The sequence below is a fragment of the Equus caballus genome, chromosome 29 (genome assembly GCF_041296265.1).
Source record: "Equus caballus isolate H_3958 breed thoroughbred chromosome 29, TB-T2T, whole genome shotgun sequence".
Lineage (NCBI taxonomy): Eukaryota > Metazoa > Chordata > Mammalia > Perissodactyla > Equidae > Equus > Equus caballus.
In genome coordinates this window covers 24,594,334-24,619,959 of record NC_091712.1, presented here as the reverse complement: position 1 = coordinate 24,619,959, position 25,626 = coordinate 24,594,334, and the positions used below count along the sequence as shown (strand labels likewise).

The following is a 25,626-nucleotide window of genomic DNA, read 5'->3' as shown; positions in this document are numbered from 1 at the left end:
CAAGAAAAAGAAATCAAAGGTATTGGAAAGGAAGAACTAAAACTCTTTCTTCACTGATGACATGATGGTCTATGTAGGAAATCTGATCAAATCTATAAAAATGTGACTAGAACTAAAAATGAGTTCAGCAAAGTAGCAGAATACATGATTAATATACACATCTATCTTCTAGAAATAAACAATCAGAAATTGATATTAATAAAACAACACAATAGCATCAAACATATGAAATACTTCAGGACAAATGTGACAAAATATCTACAAGACCTGTACACTGAAAACTGCAAAACACTGCTGAGAGAAATTAAAGAAGACCTAAATAATTGAGAGGCATACTTTATTCATGGGTGAGAAGATGCAATATTGTTATGATATCAATCCTCTCCAAATGTATGGAGAGAGTCAATGCAATCCCAATCAAAATGGTAGAAATTAAGCTGAACCTGAAATTTATATTGAGCTATAAAAGACCTAAAATAGCCAAAACAACCTTGGAAAAGAATAGAATTACATGCTAACACAGCTGCTTGCAAGTTCGCTGATCACGACACTGTGGTATTGATGTAAAGATAGACAAACTAATAATGCAACGGAATAGAAAGTCTGGAAATAGACCACACATTGAAGAAAAACTGATTTTTGACAAAGATTCAAAGGCAATTCTGTGGAGAAAGGGCAGTCTTTTCAACAAATGGTGCTGGAACAATCAGATATCCATATGCAAAAATAAAAAACAAAACAAAACAAAAATTTTGGCATATACAAAAATTAACCCCAAATGGATCACAGACCTAGATGTAAAACCAAAAGCTATAAAACTTTTAGAATAAAACATAGGTGAAAACCTTAAATTACGCTAAAATTTCTTAAATATGACACCAAAAAAGCATGATCTATAAACGAAAAAAAAATGAATCAATTGGACTTTACCAAAATTAAAAACTTCTGCTCTTCCTAAGACACTGTTATGAGACAGAAAAGACAAGCCACAAACTGGGAGAAAAATCTTTATAAAGCACATATTTGATAAAGGATTTGTATCCAGAATATATAAAGAACTCAATAATAAGAACACAAACAATCCAATAATAAATGGGCAAAAGATTTGAACAGATGCTTCGCCAAAGAAAATATATCCATTGCAGATGAGCACATGAAAAAGATGTCAACATCATTAGCCATTAGAGAATGCAAAATAAAACCACAATGAGATACCACTACAAACTATTAGAATGACTACAATTAAAATGTCTGGACACTCAAGTGTTGGCAAGAATGTAGAGGAACTGGAACTCTCTACCTGCTGGTGGGAATGTAAAGAGAAACCACCACTTTGGAAAACGCTTCGGTAGTTTTTTAAAAAGTTACACCCACCTTATGACCTAGCCATTCCATTTCCAGGTACTTACCCAAGAGAAAAGAAACCATATGTAAACACAAAGATTTGTACAGGAATGTTCCTAGCAGCTTTATTTCTAACAGGGAAAAATGGGAAACAATATACACATCTATCAACAGGTGACTAGATAAATACATCATGGTATATCTATAAATGGAATACTACTCAGCACTAACAAAGGATGAACAACTGTTACATGCAAAAACATGAATGAGCATCAAAATAATTACACCAAGTGAAAGATGCCAGACAAAATCAAGCACCTACTGTATGATTCCATTTATATACAACTCAAGAAAATGCAAACAAATCTATAGTTCCATTTATATACAATTCTAGAAAACACAAACAAACTAAAACAGATCAGTGTTTGGGCTGGGGGAAGTGGAGTAGGGATGGGTGGTGTGGGGCAGGACCAGGGGAACAGCAGGCCGGGGAAGGAAGGGAGAAGAGCACGAGGAGGCTGGTGGTACTGGGCAGGGCAGGAGACGGTAAGCGGGAGGGCGCCAGGAAGAGCCAAGGAGAGGCAGGTAGGGGCAAGAGCAGGAAAGGACTAGGAGGAAGGACGGGAGACACGGGGGAAGGGGTTGGGTTCGGGGGAGGAGCGTGAGGAGACTCAGGGGCACAGGGAGCACATGGAGCAGTGCTTGGTGGGCTCTGGAGCGTGGGCGGGAGGCGGGGCGCCGGCGGGGGGGGAGGCGGGGCGCCGGCGGGGGGGCGGGGCCCACGGGAGCTGGCGTCATGGCGCGCCTCCTGCGCACACTCTGGGGCCTGCCCTTCCGAGAGGCGCCCGGGCGAGCCTTGCGGGGCCGAGCGGGCTGCGGTGGCCTTGGCGCGAGGGCGGGACACGGGGACGCAGGTAGGACGCGAGCCTCGCGGACCCTGCCCCCGCCTCCCAGCTTTCGGTTTCGCTTCGCTCGCCGCAGCTTGGGGACCTGAGTGCTGCTCTGGAGCTCGAGCTTGCCGTCTCGGACAGTGGGTCGTGCACTTGGAGGGGCGGAAGGGGGAGCCACCGACCCCTGTGAGAATTTGAGGAACGATATAGATCCTCTCCCCAAACGTGCCCACTTTTTTCTTTCTTTCTTTCTTTCTTTTTTTTTTTTTTGCATAAAATGTCGGGCTCAGGAGCCCCGGGCGCTCATCGCGGGACTCCAGGTGAAGAACTGGGGTGGTTGGGGCGACACGCGACACCGCGCGCGCTCTCCTGTGGTGGCCCCGCACCTCTTACCTTGTCCCCTCTTCGAGCTCTGCGTGCTGCTCTCCGTGGCGGAGACGCAGGCAGTTCAGACTGGATTCCTGTGGCTTTGCTTCCTGCCCTGGTCTATTTCTATATGTGTTTCTGGGGCCCAGAGAAACGTGCGGGCTAGTAATTCGTTCCCCCTTTGAAGTGATAATCGTTTTTTGTTTGTCAGTGGCAGTGAGACCAGGGAAAAGTGTGTGTGTGTGTGTGTTTTCTGCAAAATGCCTTTCACACCTCTGTTGGATTGGGGCGTATTTACATTTCATCCATTCGTAGGAGTCTCGTGTGGAGACCTGCGTCAAGTGGCAGTGTATTCAGATATATTTCAGGGTAATGTAGTGCCCTCTCTGGGTTGGCTTCCTGGGCAGCTGCCCAGCTGTCCCATCTCTGAATTCAATTCTGTTACGTGTCCACTGAAGACATGTAGAGATACCTAACTCTGCTGAAAATGTGCTCAGTCACTTGGAATTCTTTATCCCCTGACGTTTTCAAAGTGTCGTGTTAAATAAATAGAAGCGCCAGCTTTATGGAGTGGTGGCTGATCCAACGTGAGTACCAGTCATGGCCTTCAGAACCCCTTAGTGTCTCTAGTTAGCCAATCGGATGCTTATTTCGTGCCTGCGGTGTGCCAAGCATTAGTTTCCTGAGGACAGGTGATGGAAACATCCCAGCTGTGGGCTGGGCTCTCCTCATTCCCATTTATAGGATCCTGGTTTCAGCGGAAACTGGTCCTTCAGGTTTGTACTTGGTGCTGTCGGAAACAGCCTGATGAATTGCCCTGGGATCCGAAGTTCTTCAGCAACTTTAAAGTTTGGCCAGACACCAATACCTAACAGGAGCTGTGTAACTTATCAGACACCCTCTCCCGGGAATTTATTCTAAGGAAATAATTCAAAAGAGCAAAGCTATATGTGCAAAGGTGTTTAAGAGCTTACTCTTAAGGATCAGAAATTGGCTGTAACCCAAATGTCCATCAGTTAAAGAATGCTTAAGTAAACCGTGAAAGTTCAATTCAGCAATTAGGCATCCATAACAAATGACAAACGGGAATAGTTCGCGGTTAAGGGCTTCAGTGTCAACAATGTCACTTACTGACTCGGTGCCTTTGTGCACGTCTTGAACTCGGTAAGCTCAAACCTGTTTTTTTCTTCTATAAAATAAGGATAATGATAACAGTAGGGTCGTTGTACAGAATAAATTTTAAAAATTTGGCACTTAGTAAACACACAATAAATGTTAGTTATAATTACCTAAATAAATGGAAAGGACAAAAACTGTAGCTACATTTAACCCACATGGACTTGGGGAAGGTTGAGAGAGAGAGAAATGAGCAGATGTTGAAAGTGGCAGAGGACTGTTCTCCCGCACTGAGCTCTCTGATACGCAAGAGGCAAGGCCGCTGTGGTTTTGTCATCCAGATGGACAAAGAGCAAATTGAAAGAGGAAACTTCTCTTCAGAAGCAGATTGTTCAGAAACAATCTGTTTCGGGAAAACATTCTTTCTAGAGATGCTCTGGTAGGAGACCATCCTGAGCATAAGGTTAAAACAGTCCAACCACTGTGGTGGAGAGAAGACTAGTTGGCAGATGCGAGTGAGCTGGGAATTCTTTTTGTGCCAGTCCCTAATAGGTCCCCTTAGTTTCAACAAGTATTTATTGAATCGCGGCTGATTCATGTGTGACAGTTGGCAGTATAGTAACTGAAGCCAGAAAGATTAGCAAAACCAGAAGGAGATAACCAGTGAGCAAGATTTGGTTTCCTTAAAGATGTAAAGCGGAGACCCATCTCATGGAACATATTTGTTGTTATTGTTAGTGCTACTGAGTTGATTTCAACTCCTAGTGACCCTGTGTACAGTAGGGCAGACTCTGCCCCATCTTTCTGCGCCATCCTCTCACTTGCCAGCGCTCTATCAGACAAGCTCTGCTGCTATTCATAGGGTTTGCATGGCCAGTGTTTTCAGAAGTGGGTGGCCAGGTCCTTCTTCCTAGTCTGGAAGCTCTGGCGAACCCTGCCCACCATGGCAGACCCTGCTGGTATTTGAAATATTTCAGCCATCGCAGCAACACGCAGCCGCCACATATGACAACCAACAGACGGGTGGTGTGGTTCCTTGACTGGGAAGTGAACCCGGCATGCAGAGGTGCCTGTGATGAATCTTAAACGCTAGACCGCTACATGGAACGTGTAACCAACAAGAAAGAAAGCCTCTGCAAGTCACAGCACGCAGAAAGAACCTGGAGGAATCTGAGTTTATCAAAGCGTAGTTCAAGGTAGAGCTGTGTGGCTGTCGAATACAGTAACGGCAACAGCCAAGCTTTTGGTAGTGACGATAACAAGAGAATGCAAAGGGAATCTGAAAGAGGTGCGGTCCCAAAAGCTGGCATGCAAAGTGTAGATGATATGCATTAAGGATGTAAAACACCTGCATACAGACACGCCAAAGGATGAGAAGACCAACGCTGAATCCTGCTCTCTAATCCCTGGTGGCCAAGAGACTTTACTCTTTCCTCAGTGGGCCTTGCTGTGTGCTGTATGTACATGCACCTTAACTGTTGTTTGGTACAATTGCACAGAATTTACTCAACGCAATTTTCATTCAAACTTCAGCTGTTTCCTAAAGTGCAGTGTATTAGTCTGCTAGGGCTGCCCTAATAAAATAAAATACCACGGAATGGGTGGCTTACACAACAGAAGATTATTTCCTCACAGTTGTGGAGGCTGGAAGTCCAAGATCAAAATGTCGGCAGGGTTGGTTTCTCCTGAGGCCTCTCTCCTCGGCTTGAAGATGGCTGCCTCCTCACTGTGGCCTCATGTGGCCTCTTCTCTGCACGCATTCTTGATGTCTGTGTGTGTCCTCATCTCTTCTTAGGAGGATACCAGTCAGATTGGATTAGGGCCCACCCTAATGGCCTCATTTTACTGTCATCACCTCCTTAAGGGCTCTATGTCTGAATACAGACATGTGAATTAGGGCCCACCTGTATGACCTCGTTCAACGTTAATTACCTCTTTAAAGGGCCAGTCACCAAATACCTTTACATTCTGAGATGCTGAGGATTGGAACTTCAACAGATGAACGGGAGTAGGGGGGCAATTCATCTCATAAGCCCCAGGTTAAAGAAACCTCTTCAGGTGATGCAGACCTCATGTATCTTGACCTGAGAGCACCAAGCTGACCATTTGTCATTTTGCCATCAAGGCAGAGTCTGTCTCCTCTTGACTGAGTCTTCCAGGCTGGCAGGTCTGCAGCTAAATGTTGCATAATTGGTGCTTGAGCCACAACTGGTCTGAACATTGTTGCACGGGTGCAACATACACATTAATAATAGTGTAAAAGGTACCTATGGATAAGGATTAGAAGAGCCATGAAAAATGTACTTTCGTATTGTGTTTAGATGAAGGAGTAATTCTTTTCTTTAACAATTTAAAAGTTAGTTATTAATTTTAAACTAAAAATATATTAGAGCAGAGGGAGAAGGTGAGTCTGAAAAACAGTCAGTCACTCTCTAATAGGTGTGGAAAATAGAGAGCTGTGGGAGAAGGAGGTGGGAACCCATCCAGGATTTACGCCATGGGGTCATAGTTGAAGCGTGGGAGTCCCACTGAATTTTAGCCCTTCTCGAATTTGCACTTTCTAGTGTCAACTATTATATTGTATTGCATTTGCAAGACACAAAGGGCAATACTTTTAAGAGACAGTTGGCTATTTTCTGTAATCCCGTTCCACTTCCTCCCCAAAAGGTGATAGGAAGATAATGGGAGCTTTATAGACTATAAATCCCAACCTTAGTACCAAAAGTTGGTCCTCCTGTTAGCTATTCATAGAAATTATGCAAGATCTTTGTCAAAGCCAGGGACACACGTGGAGTAATGTGGTGTGACAGATACTTGAAGAGTAAGGAGAGCTTTTGTCATGTGCTCTATTACTCCTTTCCTTGACTGATGGCAGTGATAGCCAGGGTTCAGGTTTCACAAATGCCCCTCAAGACCGGAGTTCAGATTCTTGAAGGAGGAACTGAGGACAGTTTGCTCTTACTAGCAAAGTCTGCTCTTGCTCTCCTTCCGTTTTTTCACCATTTGGAATGGCCTTTGTGTAACCAGTCCCAGCTTAGGTCACTCTGACACATTAGTTCACCTTGGAACTGGCCATCTTTTGTCATCTCGTCCTTGGTTGAAGGCTTACAAGATGTGGTTATACGCATACCTCTATCGGTCTTCTGAACTGCCTAAAATGGAATGCTTCCGCTTCACTCGTGTTTAAACACATAGTTCACATCCGTTAAAGCCAGTTCTAATCTCACTTGCTCTTAAAACAAACAAGAAAAACATCTTTCACTGCTAACCAGCCTAAAATGATTTCAAAATGTTTCCACCATTCAATTGGCAGTTAAACTTGCATTGCTTTGTAAAACCTCTTATTGACACCTTGATTAATTATCCAAAGCTTATATAGTCAGTAAACATTTCACAATTTAATTGGTCTCCCATATTTGGTCTACTCAAGGTCAGGAAGAGCTCTACAGTTCTTCCTTTTCTCTCCCAAATCATCAATTTATCCTCTTCTCTGGATCATCCCCATCAGCATACTAGAGTACTGTGATTTTTCTCATCTTAAAAAAAACTGCTCTTGACCTCACTTCCCATTCCAGCCACCGCTAGAACTTAATCTGTAGGCAGTGTCTCCCATTCCTTCCTCCTATTCTCTTATTGAATCTATTCCAATCATATTTACCCCCAATTCCTTTATCTAACCTGCTCTTTTTCAAGTCACCAGTGATCTCCACGTTTATAAACTCAATGGTCAATTATCAGTCATCTCTTTCTTGGTCTTTCAACACAGTAGCTTATGCCATTTTCCTTAAAGTACTTAGCTCCCAGGACACCACTCTTGCAGTTTCCTTCCTCCCTTTCTGTCTGGTCATCCTTATCTCAACCTGTACATTTCAGAGTGCCTCAGAGTCCAGCCCTTGGGCCTGTTCTGTTGTGTCTACACTCACTGACTTGGGGATCTTCCAGTCTCATGGCTTTACATAACATCTGAGGAGTCCCAAATTCACATTCCCACCTTGGACTTCTCCCTGCACTCTAAACCCATATATCCAACTGGCTGCTTGACGTCTCCGTATGAATACCTAATGACATTTTCAAACTTAACACATCCAAAACCAAGCTTGCAAACTTATTCCTCCTGTAGTCTCCCCCATCTTCCAGTGCGGGACAAAACCCTTGGAGTAGTGACCCTTGACCCTTTTCTTTCTTTCCTGCTCCACATCTGATCCATCTGCAAATCCTCTGGCTCTACCATCAGATTACATCTAGCATCGGACCACTTCTGAGCACCTCTACTGCTACCACTCTGACCCAGATCTTTTCCAGCTCTCAGCCAGATTATTAAAGCAGCCTCTATAAGGATGTCCCTGCTTCAGCCTTTGCCCTGCTTCAATTTATTTATTTTTTTTTTTTAGTATATCAGCCGGTAATCCTTTAAAAACATGTTAGGTCATGTCATGCCTCTGCTAACCTTCCAGTGACTTCCAAACTTACTCAGAATAAAAGCCAGCATCTTTACAATAGCCTTCAAGGCCCTGAATGATCTGACCCCATTGCCTTTCTGCTTTCCCTTCCACTAACCTTCCCCTGCTCACTCCACCCCAGGTACTCTGGCCTCCTTGCTGTTCACCAGGCATGCCAGACACACCCCACCTGTTTTCTTCTTGCCTGTAATGCTCTTCTAGATATTCTCAGGATGTGTTTGCTCATTTTCTTCAAGTCTTTGCTGCAATGTTGCCTTCTTAGTAAGGCCTTCCCTGACTACTCTGTTTGAAATTGTGTGTTTGTGTGTACATGCACACACAAATATATATACATGCACATCCTCACACTCTCTAATCTCTTTTGTGATTTTTGAGAAATCACCTCAAGTTCCATATTCTTTACTTATTTAGTTTATTTTACCTCTACTCCCTCAGGGCAGTGATTCTTGTCTGTTTTCTTTACACTTGTATCCCCAACATTTAGAATAGTCTTACACGTGGTAGGTGCTCTGTAAATATTTATTGACAGACTGAATGAAGAAATGGATATTTATTCAATGCTAAGGCACTATAATATATACTAGGGGTACATCGAACAAAGACAGTTTTATTCAGACCTTTGGCTTCTAGTTGAATGAAACATCCAGACAAATTAAGCTGCAATCATTGTGATTAAATAGATTTATCATGGAAGTACTCTGGTCTGTAAGAACACAAGAAGAGCTTGCATCCCAGACTTTGGGGGTCAGGGGAGGTTTCTTGGAGAGTATCACATATAAAATGAGACCAGAGACTGGAGACTCTCAGTTTCCAGTCCAGCTTGTAAGGATCTTAGAAGTCTTCACTCTGTCCTAACAACAAGTAAAAAGCTGAACAAACCACCTCGTGTTCTGTGGAACTGAGAGGACCGCAGTGCAGAAGGACTGGAGCATAATGTGGGGAGGAGTTGAAGGCGGTAACCAGGGCCGAAAGATGAAGGGCCTTGGCAGTCACATTAAGGAGTTTGGAATTTCTCTTGAGAGTATTATGTTACATTGAACAGTTTGGGACAGTGAGAAAAAAGAAGTGGTCAGGATAGGTGGAGGGCGTACAAATTAAGAGACTTTTGTAATAATCTATGCTGGAGATATTGGTGGCCTGATCCAAGGAAGTGGCCGAGAGGAAGTGAGAGTGAGCAGATCCTAGACTAGTTTAGGCAACAGAACCAATCGGGCATGGTGCAAGGAAAAGAGAAGAGTCGTGGATGATGGCCTGGCTTTCTGGCTTGAAACATGGGCTGGATGAGCTAGAGGACATAAGAGGAGGAGCAGACTTGCGCTGGAGCGAGGGAGGTACATGAGGTTCTTCTGTGCATGTTATTTGAGACGAGACATCCAAGTGGAGATATCCGGGTATTGATTATATGTGGATCTGGAGCTCAGTGGATAGATCTCGGGTGGAGGGAAAAATAGATTTTGGAGTCTCCATCGTGTAGATGATACTTTAAGCTATTAAATGGATAAAATCACCCACAAGGCAGGTATGCAGTGATGATAGAAGAAAGCCTAGGACAGCTAGACCCCTCTGAAGACATCAGTATTCAAGGGATGGCTAGAGGAAGGGGAGTTGAAGAAGGATACGGAAAGGCAATAACTGGAGGGGCAAGAGGATTGGTGTCATGGAAGCCAAGGGAACAGAATATTCCCTGAAAGAGAGGCTGTCAGTGGATCAATACTACCAAGAAGTCAGTGAGATAATGATGAAGTGTTCCTGGGCTTTACTAAGAAGTCCCCAGTGAGCTTTCCAAGAACAGATTCAGTGAGGTGGGGGTGACGTTGTGTCCTTCTCGGCGCATCACACCCAGAGTCACATGATGTCAGCTTGTCCACTATTGGTGATGCTGGCTTTGTTTACTTGGTTAAGCTGGTGGCTTTTAGATTTTTCACTGTAAGGGTACATTTTCTTCTTTGTAATTAATCATCTTTGGAGTCATATTTTGAAAATATGTGACTAATCTGTTCTTCAACAGTGTTTAACCTGGGGCTTTTAGAATCCCATGATGATTCTTGCTTGAAACAGTTTAGTAGATGCCAAAATAGTGATTTAAAGGATTTTATCATTCCTTCTCCATTTCTTGCTTGGCATTCTGCATGATAACTCTGAAAGCCGCTGAGCAGTAATAATTGTGGCATAAATACATTTTGCTTTGCTCCCTAAGAGGTAAGTGCCTGAAAAAGTGTGTGTAACTGAGATATATTTCCATAGGAAATTTTCAGAGATATATTTCCATAGTAAAAAAGAAATGCCTGTAGCTTTATAAAAAGTATTTAAGAAAGGGCAACTTTTAACATATTTAAAAGATAAAAACCCTTTAATAAAATATAAACGGCTGCAAGCAATCAACAGTATACAATCCTGAAAATATCATGTTGTGCATTATCATAAACTGGTGATGAAGATAGAAGTCTTTTCTTGCTGAAGGATTATTTGGGACTTTTTTTTTGTGACCAAAAATGAATTTCAAATATGATGATCTGACATATTTGCTATATGGGCGGTGACATCACAGGTGTTTAATTTCCTCTCCAGTGCCGTGGTCAAGTTATTAATCCTTTGGGCCTCTGTTTTCTCATTGGTCAGTTGAAGAGTTGGGCAGATTATATGATCCTTTCAGATTCTTAATGTTGGATGATTATAATACTTATTATGTATACTGGGCTTCCTAATCCCCTTTGGCTAAAGAGAGTATTGTTCTGGTGACTTTGTTTATGTGTACTGGAATACAAGTGGTAAGATGGAAGCCAGAGGAGTAGAAGAAAGGAAAACAAAATGTGGACAAAACCATGAAGCGTAAGAAGAGATTGTGGTGGGTCTCAGTTCCTCTCTCAGGAGTATATGCTGTAGGAGTCTCTTCCACACAAGAAGGTTTTTTTAATAAAGACCTCCCCTGACCAACAAAATCAGAGCTATCTTTATAAAAGTTGAATCTCCACGAACTCAGTGTTCTCTCTCCACTCACTCAGCTACTCCCAGCTGTATCCTGACAGGAAATGCCCCTTTGAACGTAGTCATGGAAGGAGGATCCATTTCTCCCCTTACGTACCTGAGGAGAATTGATTCTGCATTATTTCATTTTTCGGCTGCGTCTTTAGCTTCTGTGCCCCAGCAGGACTAGAAAACTGGTTCTCTACTTATTATTCATTTCTTATTAAACCCATGAGTCAATTAAGGCATTTTGTGTTGGAACTTTCTGGTCCCTGTGAAGCAGGAAGGAGTGGGAAAGAGGGGAGGCACTGGCTTATTCTGCTGGTGATGGTGCACTTTGGGAGAAAGGCTAAGGAAGAAAAGGTCATTGTGCTTTTGTTTTAATAAAATGTCTATCTAATGATACAGGGTCTCCTACAAAGCCGGAGCTGTCTCTCGCCAAGAGTGAGTGGCAAAAGAAGTTGACTCCGGAGCAATTCTATGTCACGAGAGAAAAAGGCACTGAACCGGTAGGCTACACTGATTTACAATCTTCTGATTAGACATATTGGAGGTGAGGGGGGAGGATTAGAATAGACCTAGCTACAAAACCCAACTCATCATCGTCTGCTCTACAAATCTGGTCCCCTCCGTTGTTCTCCTTCTCACAGCAGCGGTATCCATCCAGTGGTAGAAACCACAAACCTTCCTCTGGACGCATTGCCTTCCATCACCTTACCCATCTATTCTGCCTCTTCATAACCTTCCTGTCACTCCAGTTCTCTCCGCTGCTCCTACTGCTGTGCTGGTCCAGGGTGCCCGCATCTCTCGCTTGTCAGACTGCATGCAGGGGCCTTCACCTGTTCTACGCACAGCCATCCTTCTTTGTTTTCATTGAGGTCATGTTGGCTTAGAACGTTGTGTAAATTTCAGGGGTACGGTGTTCTGGATCAGTTTCTGTGTAGACTGACTCATGTTCGCCACTGCCAGTCTGGTTTTTATCCATCACCATATGTATGTACTCACAGCCATTCTTGTTCCTCTCCTCGCCATTCTCCGCACAGCCACCAAAGAGATGTTCTGAAAACACAGATCTGACCACAGCACTCCCCTGCTCAGAATCCTTCAGTACCTTCCCACTGCTTTCGACGTAAAGAGAAAGTTTAAAAGTGGCTGATAAGGCCCTAACGGCTCCGGCCCGGACCTACCAGCCCCGTCCTCAAATCTGGCCCTTTTTTCTCTTGATCTCTGCGCTTTGGCCACACTGTCCTTTCAGCCCTCAAACACCCTGGGCTGCCTTCCCTCTGAGGGCTCTTGAACTCGATGTTCCCTCTCCTCTTCCATCACCTCCCAGCCCCACTTCGTTCAAACCCCTGTTTCATCTCTCAGCCCGGGTCTCACTCCCATAGGCAAGGCCTTTCTCAGCCCCAAGCTGGGTTTGGTTCCACCAGTTCTTTTCTGTCACAGCGTTTGCCATTGTGGTACATGCCTAGCACATAGCGTGATGCCCGGCTATTGTAGGCACTCAGAAAATAAATGCTTGTGAATGTCGAAGGACTGCAGGCTCAGGGGTGGGAACATTCTTTAAGCTGCATTCAACAATCTCAGCTTTCCTTCATTTCCTGAGAGAACAGTCCTCAGTGGTTCCTCGTTATAATACCATTTTACAGCACTCCATTTCTTGACAAGTGGTCCGTCTTAGACACGAATATAGCTATTGAACTTGGTTATTAGATGCTTTCATCTGTGAAGCAGACCCTACAGAGTGCACCACAGCACAGTCATTTTGCAAAGTTGTAGAGCATTTATATCTGTACGTAGCAGTCCCTGCAAGGTGCAGGTAACTGTCCACATGCATGTGGCCTTATAATCATGGTCTTACGCTCAGCTTCTCCAATGCTAAAGTCATTAGACAGGCCAGCAGATCCCAATAGATTCTCATGAGATATTGGTATTTCTGAAAACTTCCTGTGGGTGGGATTTTAATAAAGCCTTCATTAAGAAAGAGAATTCATTAGCCGTTATTGCAGATAGCCCCACGTGATGCTTTGTGTACAGTTGTGTGTATTCCCGGAATATTCTAAGCCAGCCCTATTCTCAGGAACAGAGCCAGGCAGGGTTTGGTATAGCTACAGAGCCTGGAGACGAGCTGCCAGATGTTCAGGAGAATAAATCTGTGGGATTCTCAAACAGATGGTGCAATATACTCCGTACATTTGGCCATTTTACAAAATGAGCATCATCCATTATTTTAACTAATGTTATAAATCCCTTTCAGTTGATCCATTTCCATATTTAACTTTTTAGAATACTGCAGAACAGTAAGCCTTAGTTAGCTTCCTGAGGCTAAGGAAAGAGGTAAAACATGTAAGCTTTCTATTTGGTGACTCAAAATTCAGTTAGACGTGTTTTTCTTGGGCAGCAGTAACACACCAACACCCTGCTAGGTATGAGGAAGGAGCTTACAGCCTGACTGAGCAATAACTAAAAGTCAGATGGCAATAGAAGGTAGGTTTTCCAAGTCATCCTCTGTCTGCCCTCCAGATCCGCTCTCCACGTGTTCTACTCTCCTCTCAGCTCTGGGAGGAGTATCCAGCTCCCTTGCCCTTTGGCTCCTGATTGCGTTTGGCCAGTGGGAGATGCCAGCAAGATCAGAGGGCAGGACAAAGAAATGAGGATCCAGGGTCCTCTCTGGGGCTGTGTTCCTCTAGTGCAGGTTGCGGCTCCTGCAGGCAGCCCTCCCCTGGAGCTGCAGCCTCACAGGCTCTGGTAACTGCCCCCTCCCTTTGTCCCCCAGGCCTTGTAGCGGTTGTGTGTTCTTATGGTCACTGGCCCAGGGGTGCTTCACTCTCCTTTGTTGGTTTCCATTATCCCTGTCCCGACCTTTGTAAGTAGTTCTGTGTGAAATTATCTGCAAATAATCTCTTTTGAGTCTATCATCTGTTCCCAACAAGTATGTTGTATTGACAAGATCAAAGAAGGGAGATCTCCCATTGGTCCCGACAGACTGTCTTAGTCAGCTGAGGCTGCTGGAGCAGAATACTGTAGACTGAGGGGCTTGAACAACAAGCATTTATTTCTCATAGTTCTGGAGGCTGGCAGTCCAAGGCCAAGGTGCCTTCCAGTTCAATGACAGGCGAGAGCTTTCTTCGGGTTTTCAGATGGCCGCCTTCTTGCTATATCCTCACATGGTGGAGAAAGATCATCTCTGTCATGGCTCTTCTTATAATGGCACTGATCCCATTCATGAGGGCTCCATCTTTATGACCTGATCCCCTCCCAGAAGCCTCGCCTCCACTTACCATCACCCTGCGGATTCTGCTTCAACAAACCTTCAGCCCATCAAACAGACCTTGAAAACCCAGGGGGCATCTTGAGGGTCATTCTGTCTCTGACCCTGTCCCCCTCCCTGTACAGTCAGTCATTTCAGTTCTCTCTTCTAAATAATTCTTGAGTACTTCCTCTTCTTTTTATTTCCACTGCTCCTGCCACAGCTAAATCCAGGCCTGTGTTGGTGGCCGTTTGATGGTTCTTTGCCTCCACTGTCTGCTTGCCCCTGCTCCAGTCCATTCTTCACCTGGATGTCATGTGCACACCCAGTTGCACACAAAGTTTCCAGTGCTTCCCATTGTCAGTAGGGTAGAGGGTAAACTCTTAGCATGGTCTAATCAAAGCGCCCTGTGGTCCCGCCCTCCCTGCCTTTCCAGCAGCATCTTTCTCCTTTCTCCACCTTTCCTTGTTGTGTCACGTGGGCAGTGCCCAAGCTGCTCTGCCTGTCTGAAGTACTCTCCCATGGCTGCTTCTGATTATCTCTTACTCAGCCTTCAAAGCTCCGTGTAGTGTTTTGGCATTTTCCTATAATAAACATTAATCAGCTGTGTAATTAAAAATAATAGTAATAAAAGGTGGAAAAAAAACACAAAAGACAAACAACCCCTGATCTCAGCCATTATCTGGTGCAGAAAGCCTTCATGGAAACTTCCCTGGTAGTAAAGGGCCTAGTGCTAGCCACAGCCCCTGCTGACCGCCCCATCAGAGCTGCCACCTGTCAGCCCACGTGTCTCTTCCCAACCAGGGAGCAAATTCTTGGAGTGCAGGAACTGTGGCGCTGGGTTTTTTTTTCCCGTCTCTGCAACCTTATCACCCAGCCCAGCACTGGGTACGTACTAGATTTCCAAGTTCTAGAATGAACAGTTGAGATAGAAGCTGAATTTGGCCCCAAAGAAGTGACAGGACTTGTATAAAATTGAGGAGGACGGAGGGAGACGTCGGGAAGTCAGTCAGGGAGGCGGACCATAGGTGTCATTTCATAAAATATGTCAGCTAACGATTCCTTTTCATTTGAAATTTTTTTTTATTACTGTAATTCTAATTCCTTGTCACCTCCTCTGCTCAGCTGTCCCCTGCAAGGACATAATTATATTTTGACTCTTCTCAGGCTGTCTGGATCCTATGAGTAGGCTTTTCTGGATCCGCTTCAGGACTGGTAGCCCTTTGGCGTGTGTGTCTCGTCAGCCCAGGTGGGAGGGATGGGAACCTTCCTCTTTGTTACAGATGCCAATGCATGCCAGCGTTGGGAGCAAGCGTTCAGGGTGATGGACCACAGAAAGACCAGCTTACCACTGTTCAGATTTTTGCAACTAAGTTTAGGGTCTTTAAAGAGGGAACACATCCAAGTGTGCCCAGATGGTAGGCTCAGTAGGTTAATTTGAAATTGTCCATTATGCAGCTCACTGAAAATGTGCTGTTAATACGACCACAGGGAATTCAAATGTCTGACCTGTGAATTTTTTCAGTTGGGAAATCTAGAGAGGACGGAGGGTTCCAGCTTATTTCCTGAGTCAGCTCTGTGACTCGGTGAGCCATTCTGTGCTTTGGCTTCCTTTCCATCCCGTAAAATGGGATAGTGCTTGTTCCAGACACTGGTCATGGATCTTCATAGTTGGCTTGCACAAGAGTTTCTTTTTCTTTAATTTTCTTTTTTTTTTAGATTGGCACCTGAGCTAACGTTTGTTGCCAATCTTTCTTTTTTTCTTCTTATTCTCCCCAGCGTGCCCCGGTATATAGTTGTATATTCTAGTTGTGAGTGCCTCTGGTTGTGCCATGCGGGACACTGCCTCAGCATGGCTTGATGAGTGGTGCCATGTCCGTGCCCAGGATCCGAACGGACAAAACCCTGGGCTGCCGAAGCAGAGCATGTGAACTTAACCACTCGGCCATGGGACCGGCCCCTTGTTTAGTTTGCTTTGACAGAGGAGATAGCAAAAGGACAAAAATGGTCCTTTTTTTTTTCACCAATGAGATCCAGTTTGTAAAGTAACACTTAAGAAACGATTGACTTGGCTCACTCATTGCCTTAAGTCTCCTTGTGTTCCTCTTAGGAGACCTTTGAAACCCGGTGAACTCCTGAAGCCACAATTAATGTGGTCATTTCGTCTACGTAGTAACTTTGGCACGGGGAGAATCTAGCTCATCATTTAACATGTATTGAGTATGCAGTGTCCTGAACACCACGTGAAGCGCATTATGGGCACAGCTCTGATCTCACTGAGCCGTGCTTTTTATGTATTTATATTCTCTGTTTAACTGGAGATTTCAAAGTGTTTTAGACAGTGGACTAGATTCCTATTGTACTAACGCGTTTGAAATGGAGACCGAGATCTCACCCCATCCAGAGGACTGTTCTCTCGCCTTTTCACGGACTTTTATGTTCTTGGATGAAAGGTGCTATATAAATACAAAGCATTATTAGTGTCATAATATGAATATTTGACACAATAAAGGCCGGGTTGTAAATAAGCTCGCAGGCTGTTTATTGGACCCATTGTAAGTTTCTCTCCGGTGATATTCAGGCTTTGTCAAATGAGTACAAAAATTCCTTTATCTGGGGACTTAATCTTGGATTTCAGTGTGCTGTATCATCCCTGCTGGTGTAATGAGAAACCTGAACATGACGTGTCTAATTGACTTTCAGCCCTTCAGTGGGATCTACCTGAATAACGAGGAGTCAGGAATGTATCACTGTGTGTGCTGTGACAGCCCACTCTTCAGGTAAGATACAGCATCAGGAGGTACTGGGGGAGGACAAACCTCTAAATTCAGACAGCTCTGTCTCAGTTGAGGCCTTGGATAGATATACACCATGTTGTTTTTAATTCCCCTTCTCCTTTGGTGCGATTGCTATGAGGAGAGCTGTTCCTTTAAGATTCTGGCCTGTCCTGATTATTTCTAGCATGTAGAGCAGTTAACAAGACTTTGTAACCTATAGACTTCCTTTCTATATCCCCAATAAATAGCAAAAACATAAAACTTGGTGGGCACCTTAAGATAAAGCTATTAGAATTTGTTCCTGGGAAAGTATTTAAAGAAATCTAAACTATAATAGTATTTGCTTGGCCATGTCATTAAAACTATATCTCTCCCAGGGAAAAAATGGGTTTATAATTTAATTTAGGAAATGTAGAATTTTATGAGGATAGATTCCCCACAATGCTTGACAGTAGTGAATACCATGCCCTCTTCTATGGAGCTAAAAGTAAATTTAATTGTCCCCTGATTTCAAAGCCTCTTTTAAGTCAATCAGGATCGGAATCTCTCCACAAAGGCTTTTTTGTTCAGACATGCAGGAAACAGTCTAAAAAAAGTAGATTCGATGCAGAAGAAAGGAAAATATCTTTGAAGTTCTGAAAAACAGGACTTCAAAGATGTTTTCCTTTCTTTTGCATCAACCCTCAATTAGTTTAGAATAAAATATAAATCAGGCCAGCTCCGTGAAGCTTCCATTAGGCCGGCTGCCGTGCGTCCTGTGTGCAGCCTGCGCTGCCGGCTGCTCTGTGGCCTGAATTTGGAAATCCAGACCCTGCCTGCAAGGATAGGCACCATAAGGATGGATTTTCCTTCATGCTCAGGGAAGGGCAGGCATTTGCCCGGATCCATCCACTCTGGCAGTGGCTGGTGAGGAGGTTTCTAAGATGGCAGGCAGCCCGGGATGGCCTGGGGGTAGCTGGGAGAGGTAGGTTAATTTTGACACGGTAAAGTGCCGGGTGCATATTTCTGACACGTTACTTATTCCTTGGCCTTTGGTTCCGTTAAAGAGGAGAAGTAGGACCTTCAAAGGGCCAACCTGCTTTTAGCCAATGAACTGAGTTGTAAAAGTGAAAAGGGCTACTGTGTTACTACGTGGTAGTTGGACAGACGTTCTGCTTCTGTCTTTGGACTAGGAAGACAAAAGATGAGAGGTCATCCTTGCAAGAGCATTTTAGTCTTTGTTTGGTGACTTCCCTGGTACTCCAGTTTCTGCAGCTGTAAAGATGAGAGCTTATTCCTACCCAATACCCAACATCCCCTCGGCACACAGGCTCTGTCATGGAATCACAGAATGTTGGAGCAAGGAGAGACCTGAGAGACCAGAGCAGAAAGCCCTGTCCAGTAGAACTTTCTATGATGAGGGAAATGTTCTATATCTGCTCCATCCAGTATGGTGGCCACTGATCACATGTGGCTGTTGATCAGTCAAAATGTGGCTAGTGTGCCTGAAAAACTGTATTTTTAATTTTATCTAATCTTAATGAATTTAAACCTAAAACGCCACCTGTGGCCACTGGCTACTGTATTAGCACAATGCTAGTCCAAATTCAGGATGTTGAGTGACCAACGCAGGTCACTGGGGTAGTGAAACAGCCAAGACTCACAGGGAAACCAGCCCATTCTCCAAAAGCCCTTCTACCACGTGGCTAACCATATTTCTTTCTTTTTAATCATTTCATTTTAGTTGAAGTTTCCATTTTCTTTTCTTAAGGACTTTTGAGTTTGTTCCATTTTTGCCACTGCTGCTGCTGTAGCTGAGACTCAGAAAAATATCTTCATAAGAATCTTTTATGTTCCCAAATATACTCTTCTTATAGATGCCTGTGGTTATAGGAGAGACAGTGTAGTAGAGTGGTTAAGGCTGCCTAGAGGTACATCCTGGCTCCATTGCTATGTGACCTTGGGCAGGTTTTCTTAGCCTCTCTGTGCCTCGATTTCCTCATCTGTAAAATGAGCATGATAATAGTACCAAATTCATAAGGTTGTTGAGGGGATTAACTGAGCTCTCAGTCAATACATGGAAAAGCCCCAGAGCAATGCCTGCCACACGCCAAGCACTCAGTGCCTGTTAGCCGTGAGATATTCTTAGAGACGGATCCTTCTTAGGCCTATGTGCATGAATGTATCTCTGATAATGAGGAATTCTTGAGAATATGTTCTAATTAACGAGAATCTATAAATGAAGACTATATTCCTGAGCGTGCTCCCCATTCAACAGGATACTCTTAGGAATATATTCTCGTTTTGCCTCTCATTTTCTGTCTCTCTCTGTCCCCAGTCTCCAGCCTTAATAATAGGAGCAGGGGTAGAGAAAACATAAACATTCCTTCAAATGCTTGTATAGAGTCAAAATGAGGTGAAAAGTCTGTCGACCAAAACTGAATAGTTAAAGAGTCAAGTGGGTGTGGGACCACCGCCTCTTGGCAGCTGGGCTCGTTGCTGCCTCCAGACTTCGCTTCACACCAAACCAATATGGTGGGTGTTCTGGGAGAGCAGTCAACTCTTCAACCAGAGGCCTTTAATCCAGGGTCTCCGGGTCAAGAACACTCAGGATGTTATCACTCCCCTGGGGACTCTAGACTGTGGCTGCATCAGCCTTGGAATTATGTGACTTTGTCCCCTCCCCTGCTTCCTCTCTTCCCTTTCCTTCTCTCCCCCCCACCCCGCCCCCCGCGCAGGCTCATTCTGGAAGTGTTTATTAAAATCTACTGTGGGATCACATATTTCATGGTCATAAATCTTCTTAGAATTAAAGGAACCCAAGAGCCTGATGTTAGTTCCCTTTTTACATAACTTCCTGGTGTCCTCCATGTTATGAGTAACTGAGTATCACTGTGTAGAAACTTTGTGTGCTCCCATTCCTTCCACTGAATGGAAATTCTTCTAAGATGCTAGCATTGCCAGTTATCACTGGGTGCCTCTGCTGTTGGTTTGGAGGCTGTGGAATTTCCAGAAATGAAGAAAAAACAAAGCAAATAAACACATAATAGAACTAAACAAAAGACACACCTCTAAGAGTACATGAGAAGAGATGATCCAGAATGGTTTTTAGGTTTTCAAGGGTGGGCCTTATAATCTGCTAATCATTTAAATGTGTATATTGGAATTCTAATTGACCTTACTATTTAGGTTCCCAGTCTTAAATTATATATGATGGGCCTCTCATATTACTTGGTAAAATCTTCAGATTCTGTTAATTGCATCAGTGAAGGTTTATTATTTCCCATGAAATGTTTTAAAATGACTTTTTATTAGTCTTAGATTCAGTCATTAAAAATAATTTATCATATTCATAATTCTCCATCAAATTCTTTTAATGATCACTAGTTTATATATAATGTTGAGGTTGGAAAGGCTATGATGAAAAGATGCTTAAGATGTTTTTCCCTAGGCCAGAGTGGCTCAGGTGAAGACTTTTGAACTCTTGGAAAAGGATTTCAAAGAACCCGACCTAAATGTGCAGATGCTTCTAACTGGACCCACAGCTGCACAAATTTCTTAGATATCTGTTATTCATAATAATAATGATATTAAGAAATAATAGCTACTGACTTAATATGCCATGTTTCCAGCTCTCGGCTAAAGACGCTGTATACAGAAAATCTCTGAGTTAACCCTCTCGCAACCCTGTGAGGTAATAATGCCCTTACTGCTCTATGGACTGGGGCACTGAGGCTTTAAGAGATTCAAGAACTTGCCAAGGTCACAGCAATGTCACAGGCATGGCCTGGATTCACACCCAAGTCTTCTAGAAGTCAAAGCTCTTGCTCCTCGAAGTTATACCTGTGCTTCTCAGAGTGTGATCTGAGGACCCCCAGAGTTCCTGGGACCCTTTTAGGGCATCTACAGGGTCCTCCCTTTTCTAACTGCACATGCATGAGGCCACATCCTCTTCCTACGCTTCAATCAAAACAACGCCGCAGTAGTTTGAATGCAGAAGCACATAGGAAGATTCAGCTGTCTATTTTTTTAAGCTAGACATTAAAGAGATTTGCAAAATTGTAAAACAGTGCAACTCTTCTCACTAAGTACTGTTTTCATTTTGGAAAATGTAATTATCTTGTAAAAATATTATTTATATTACCATGTAATAAGTTTATTGTTTTTAAAAATAATGCATGCTTTTAAAATTCTCAGTGATAATTTCTGATTTGTTAAATGTGGATATACATAACCCATGTAAACAAAAGTTCTCAGAGATGCTCAGTAATTGTTCAGTGTAAAGGGATGAGGCCAGAATGTGGGAGAATCGTGTGTTACCCTAGACTGTCTCTGCCGGGGTGTGACTGAGCTTCCTTCTGTGTTCATAGTCTAGGAATGTGATGATTTGCCACTTTTCTTCCTCCTTGCTCAATTTTTTTTGCAGAATTTACAATTCATTTCTTCTCTCTTTTCCTTAGATAGAGAGCCATCTCCCTGCCGTTTATTTATTTATTTTCTTTTTGGTGAGGAAGGGTGGCCCTGAGCTAGCATCTGTGCCAGTCTTCCTCCATTCTGCATGTGGGATGCCACCACAGCATGGCTGAATGAGCAGTGTGTAGGTCCACACCCAGGATCCAAACCCGCGAACCCCGGCTGCCAAAGCAGAGTGTGTGAACTTAACCACTACGCCACTGGTGTGGTGCCCCCATTTAAATTTTTTAAATCTATTTTCCTAATGCCATTTAAGGGAGCTCACCTTTCAGAGCACCCAGAGTGGGTCTTTGGTGAGTAGCTTTGCTTGTTGCCCTCCTCCTCTTGCCAGCTCCCCTGGCCGCCCCAGCCTTCAGCACCGTTGGTGAGCGATGGGGCTGCCAGGTGGTCAGGCTTCACTGCAGTGATTGATGGCCTCAGGGTGCCCAGGCTTACTTATTCATAATGACAATCACAGCAAACATTCATGAGCACTCTGCTCCAGAGCAGCTCCTTAAATCCTCAGACCATCTCCATACTTAGATACGATTATCCCCGTGTTACAGGGGAGGAAACCGAGGCCTGGAGTGGGTAAGTAGCTTGCCCCATTTCCACAGCTGAAAGTGGCAGAGGCGGCTTTTGAATCCCCGCAGGAGCCAGCCTTCTGTGTTTAGACAACCCGAAGTTCCCATTATTGAAAATCGGTGTTTCATCAGATCTCACACCTCTCAGACGCCGAGCTCATGAAGCCCTCCTTCAGCCGCTGTTATCTAGTTTTGATTTCCCCTTTTCTACGGTTAGAACACTTGCATTTGGTCTGTGTTTCCTAATGAGCAACACAGTTCACAAAGCTCCTAGTGTCTTTAGCTCCTTGTCGGACATTGAGAGAAGACCTTGGCATCAGAAGAATGAGAAATCTTTTCACTGTGATGGAACGATGTCTTTAATCGTGAAGGTGCAGTGGGCAGAATTCCTGGGGGCCTGATTCTTTGCAGACCTGGCCTTGGGGTCTGGCAGAGGAGAGAGGGACTCAGGTCCTGCTCGGTAGAAAAATGAGCTGCGGCATGAAGTGCTCTTTGTGTGTTCATGACAGTCTTAGCAGCTGTAATGTTGAGAATGTCTTCCACAGTTCTGAGAAAAAGTACTCCTCTGGCACTGGCTGGCCTTCGTTTTCAGAGGCTCACGGGACATCTGGCTCTGATGAAAGTAAGACTGGGATCCTGAGACGTGTGGACCACTCGTCAGGATCCGTTCGCACGGAGGTTGTCTGCAAGCAGGTGAATTTCTTCGTTTTGTCTGTTTTGTTTCCTCCAGTGCTGCCCCGAGTGCCACAAAGAGCTGTCTTGTCCTTGGCATATCTGGTGGTATTCCGTGGGAGTACTTTGTCACAAACACATCGGGTTTCTCCTCATGCTGCTTCTTATCCCTCTCGCTCATCCTTCTGGGCACTGCAGAGAAGAGAAAGAGCCTTCCTGAGCCGCGCCTGAAGCGGCCAGCTCTGAGTCCTGCCTTCCAGAGATGGGAGCAGAGTGAGCCTCTGAAAGAAAGGGTTGGCCCTTCACATCCTTTCAAACAGGGGCCGGCAGCAGGGAGGCCCAGCATGGTTGGCATCTCTCCGCCTTCCTCCCCACTCTGCAGCATGTCACTGACAGTCAGAGTGACACTGCAGATGACATAGCTCATTATTCCTCCTGTGAGTCTGGTAGGAGACAGTGGCTTAGATCCAGACAGCAGATTCATTTTGATATCCTTGGGTTCTCAAATTTTCTGGTTTTGTAAACCACCAGAGGCGAGCAGATAAACATAGCATAGTCTTGTCTTCAGTAAAAAATAATTGTGATACACTGGCTACATTATTGAGTACTCACCCAGGAACTGTATTAGCACTTCACATGCATTATATCAATTAATCATCCCAACGGCTCTATTAAATAGGTATAATTATTATCCCCATACTATAGATGAGTCTGTCAAGGCCTAAGTTAAATAACTTGCTCCCATTCTCACTGATAAAGTAGATAGCTATTGACTACCGCTGTGCTCTGCGTCTTTCATTTCTTAATCAAACTCTGGTGTGGTAGACTTTTTCCCCACACAGATGTCGAACGCCAGAGTGGGGTGTCTGGTTTTATGTAAAGAGCCTTGGCTCAGTGGAGAACTGACGGATGCTTCTCTCCTTGCAGTGTGAGGCTCATCTTGGCCATGTGTTTCCTGACGGACCTGGGCCTACTGGTCAGAGGTTTTGCATCAACAGTGTGGCACTGAAGTTCAAACCAAGTTCAAACTGAAGTTCAAACCTGACTGCCTCCAAGAGCCCCCTTCCCTTGCCACTCCCTCATTTCTACCCTCAATTTTCATAATTCGTGTGAATGATTTGTTTTATTTACTACCAAGCTAGGCTAAGTTGGCTGCTGGCACCAAGCAAGTCACGACTTCTCTCCTTTATTTACCTGGAATCAACTCAATCCTGACTCCACCTTGGACTGTGGAATGTCACAGAATGACAGAGGGGCAGCCATTTCCATCAAATTGACTTCTGTCGGCTTTGCCTGGGACCGGAAGGCATGACTCTCTGGGGACATTAGGAGGCTGTTGGACTGTAAGCCAGAAAATTCTTACAAAGCTGCTCTGAACTGTCCAGGGCAGTTAAGTCCTCCGTGGACTAACACAGTGAGGGATCGAGTGAAAAGAGGAAGAAAAATGCGGGATTAGAGTCATGCACCGTCCAGCACTAGAGGGGCACTAAGGATAGGATTGTGGAAGAGCTGTGCTCTGGGAGACACATATGGTGATTGATGGGATGCATGATCTGTTTTCAAAATTTTAGAATGTCTTTAGAATTTTAGAATGGAACATTCTAGTTCCAACCTTTCCACCTGCAAATGAGTTCCAATGGGAGTGTGTTGGATTTCCGTAATAATGAATAAAAGTGGCCTCAAAGTTAAACTTTAAAATGTTCAAATAAAATATTTTTTTGTTTCAGTAACATTGGTTTATAACATTATATAAATTTCAGGTGTACATCATTATATTTCGATTTCTGTGTAGATTACATCATATTCACCACCCAAAGACTAATTACAGTCCACCCCCACACACATATGCCTAATCACCCCTTTCGCCCTCCTCCTTCCTGCCAAAATAGTTTTGTCTAAGTCTATGAAGTTGTTCTTTTTTTCAAATGACTTTAAATCAGATACCAAGAAATTATTAGATGACAAGGTAGTAGGCATTTGGTTATAACAACACTAATAGCAACTTAAGTGTTTTACAAATTGAGTCTTGGATAATTTGTTATTGACAGAGTTTAAGTCATTCTCTTTGAGACTTTACAGACAGAAAGGAAGCTTAACCATTTTTCTCTTTACTACCTTGTTATGTATTATTTAACTCTTCTTTTAGTGGTTACACTGGAAATCACAGCATGTATCCTTAACTTGTTAGTCATATAAAAATTATTACTTTTCTCTACTTTGCCAAGAATGCTAACCTTAGAACACCTTAATTCCATTAACACCCTCCCATATCTTATGTTACTATTGTCGTGTATTTAATTTTACACACATTTTAAGCCCCACAAATCATTATTTATGTACATGTTGGTATTCATGTATATTTACCTATATATTTATCCTTTCTGTTGCTCTTTATTTCTTCTTGAAATCCCGTGTTTCCCTGTGGGATTATTTTCCTTCTGCCTGAAGAACTCCTTTTACTTTTTCTTTTAGTTCATGATTCCTAGTGATGAATTTTTCCAGGTTTTGTTGGTGAGAAAATGTATTTATTTTCCTTTCATTTTTTTAAAGTTTTATTGAGTAAAATTGATCTATGAAAAAATTGCATATATGTCATGTATAAATTTTAGTAAGTTTAGCCTCCTTTCATTTTTGACGAATTCTTGTCCCTGGGTATAGAATTCTAATTTGGAGAAGTTTTATTTTAGCATATTAAAGTTTTGTTCCTTTGCCTTATGGCTTCTATTTCTGGTTTCTTCTGAGAAAAATCAGCTGTCAGTGCTATTGTTCCTT

At 43.7% G+C, this 25,626-nt stretch overlaps 1 protein-coding gene across 2 annotated transcripts; it reads left to right on the top strand.

Annotated features, from left to right (window-relative positions):
* The first annotated feature begins 2,099 nt into the window (after positions 1-2,099).
* On the top strand, positions 2,100-24,584 carry MSRB2 (methionine sulfoxide reductase B2). Of its 2 annotated transcripts, none has more exons than XM_001495894.7 (5): positions 2,100-2,258; positions 11,549-11,649; positions 17,094-17,170; positions 22,728-22,875; positions 23,782-24,584. In XM_001495894.7, the coding sequence occupies exons 1-5, from the start codon at positions 2,141-2,143 to the stop codon at positions 23,884-23,886; spliced, it is 549 nt and encodes a 182-aa protein (XP_001495944.3). In that variant the 5' UTR covers positions 2,100-2,140; the 3' UTR covers positions 23,887-24,584. The 2 variants fall into 2 exon arrangements, with proteins under 2 accessions (XP_001495944.3, XP_005606946.1); XM_005606889.4 differs by having other exon boundaries at positions 2,113-2,554.
* The last annotated feature ends 1,042 nt before the right edge of the window (positions 24,585-25,626 follow it).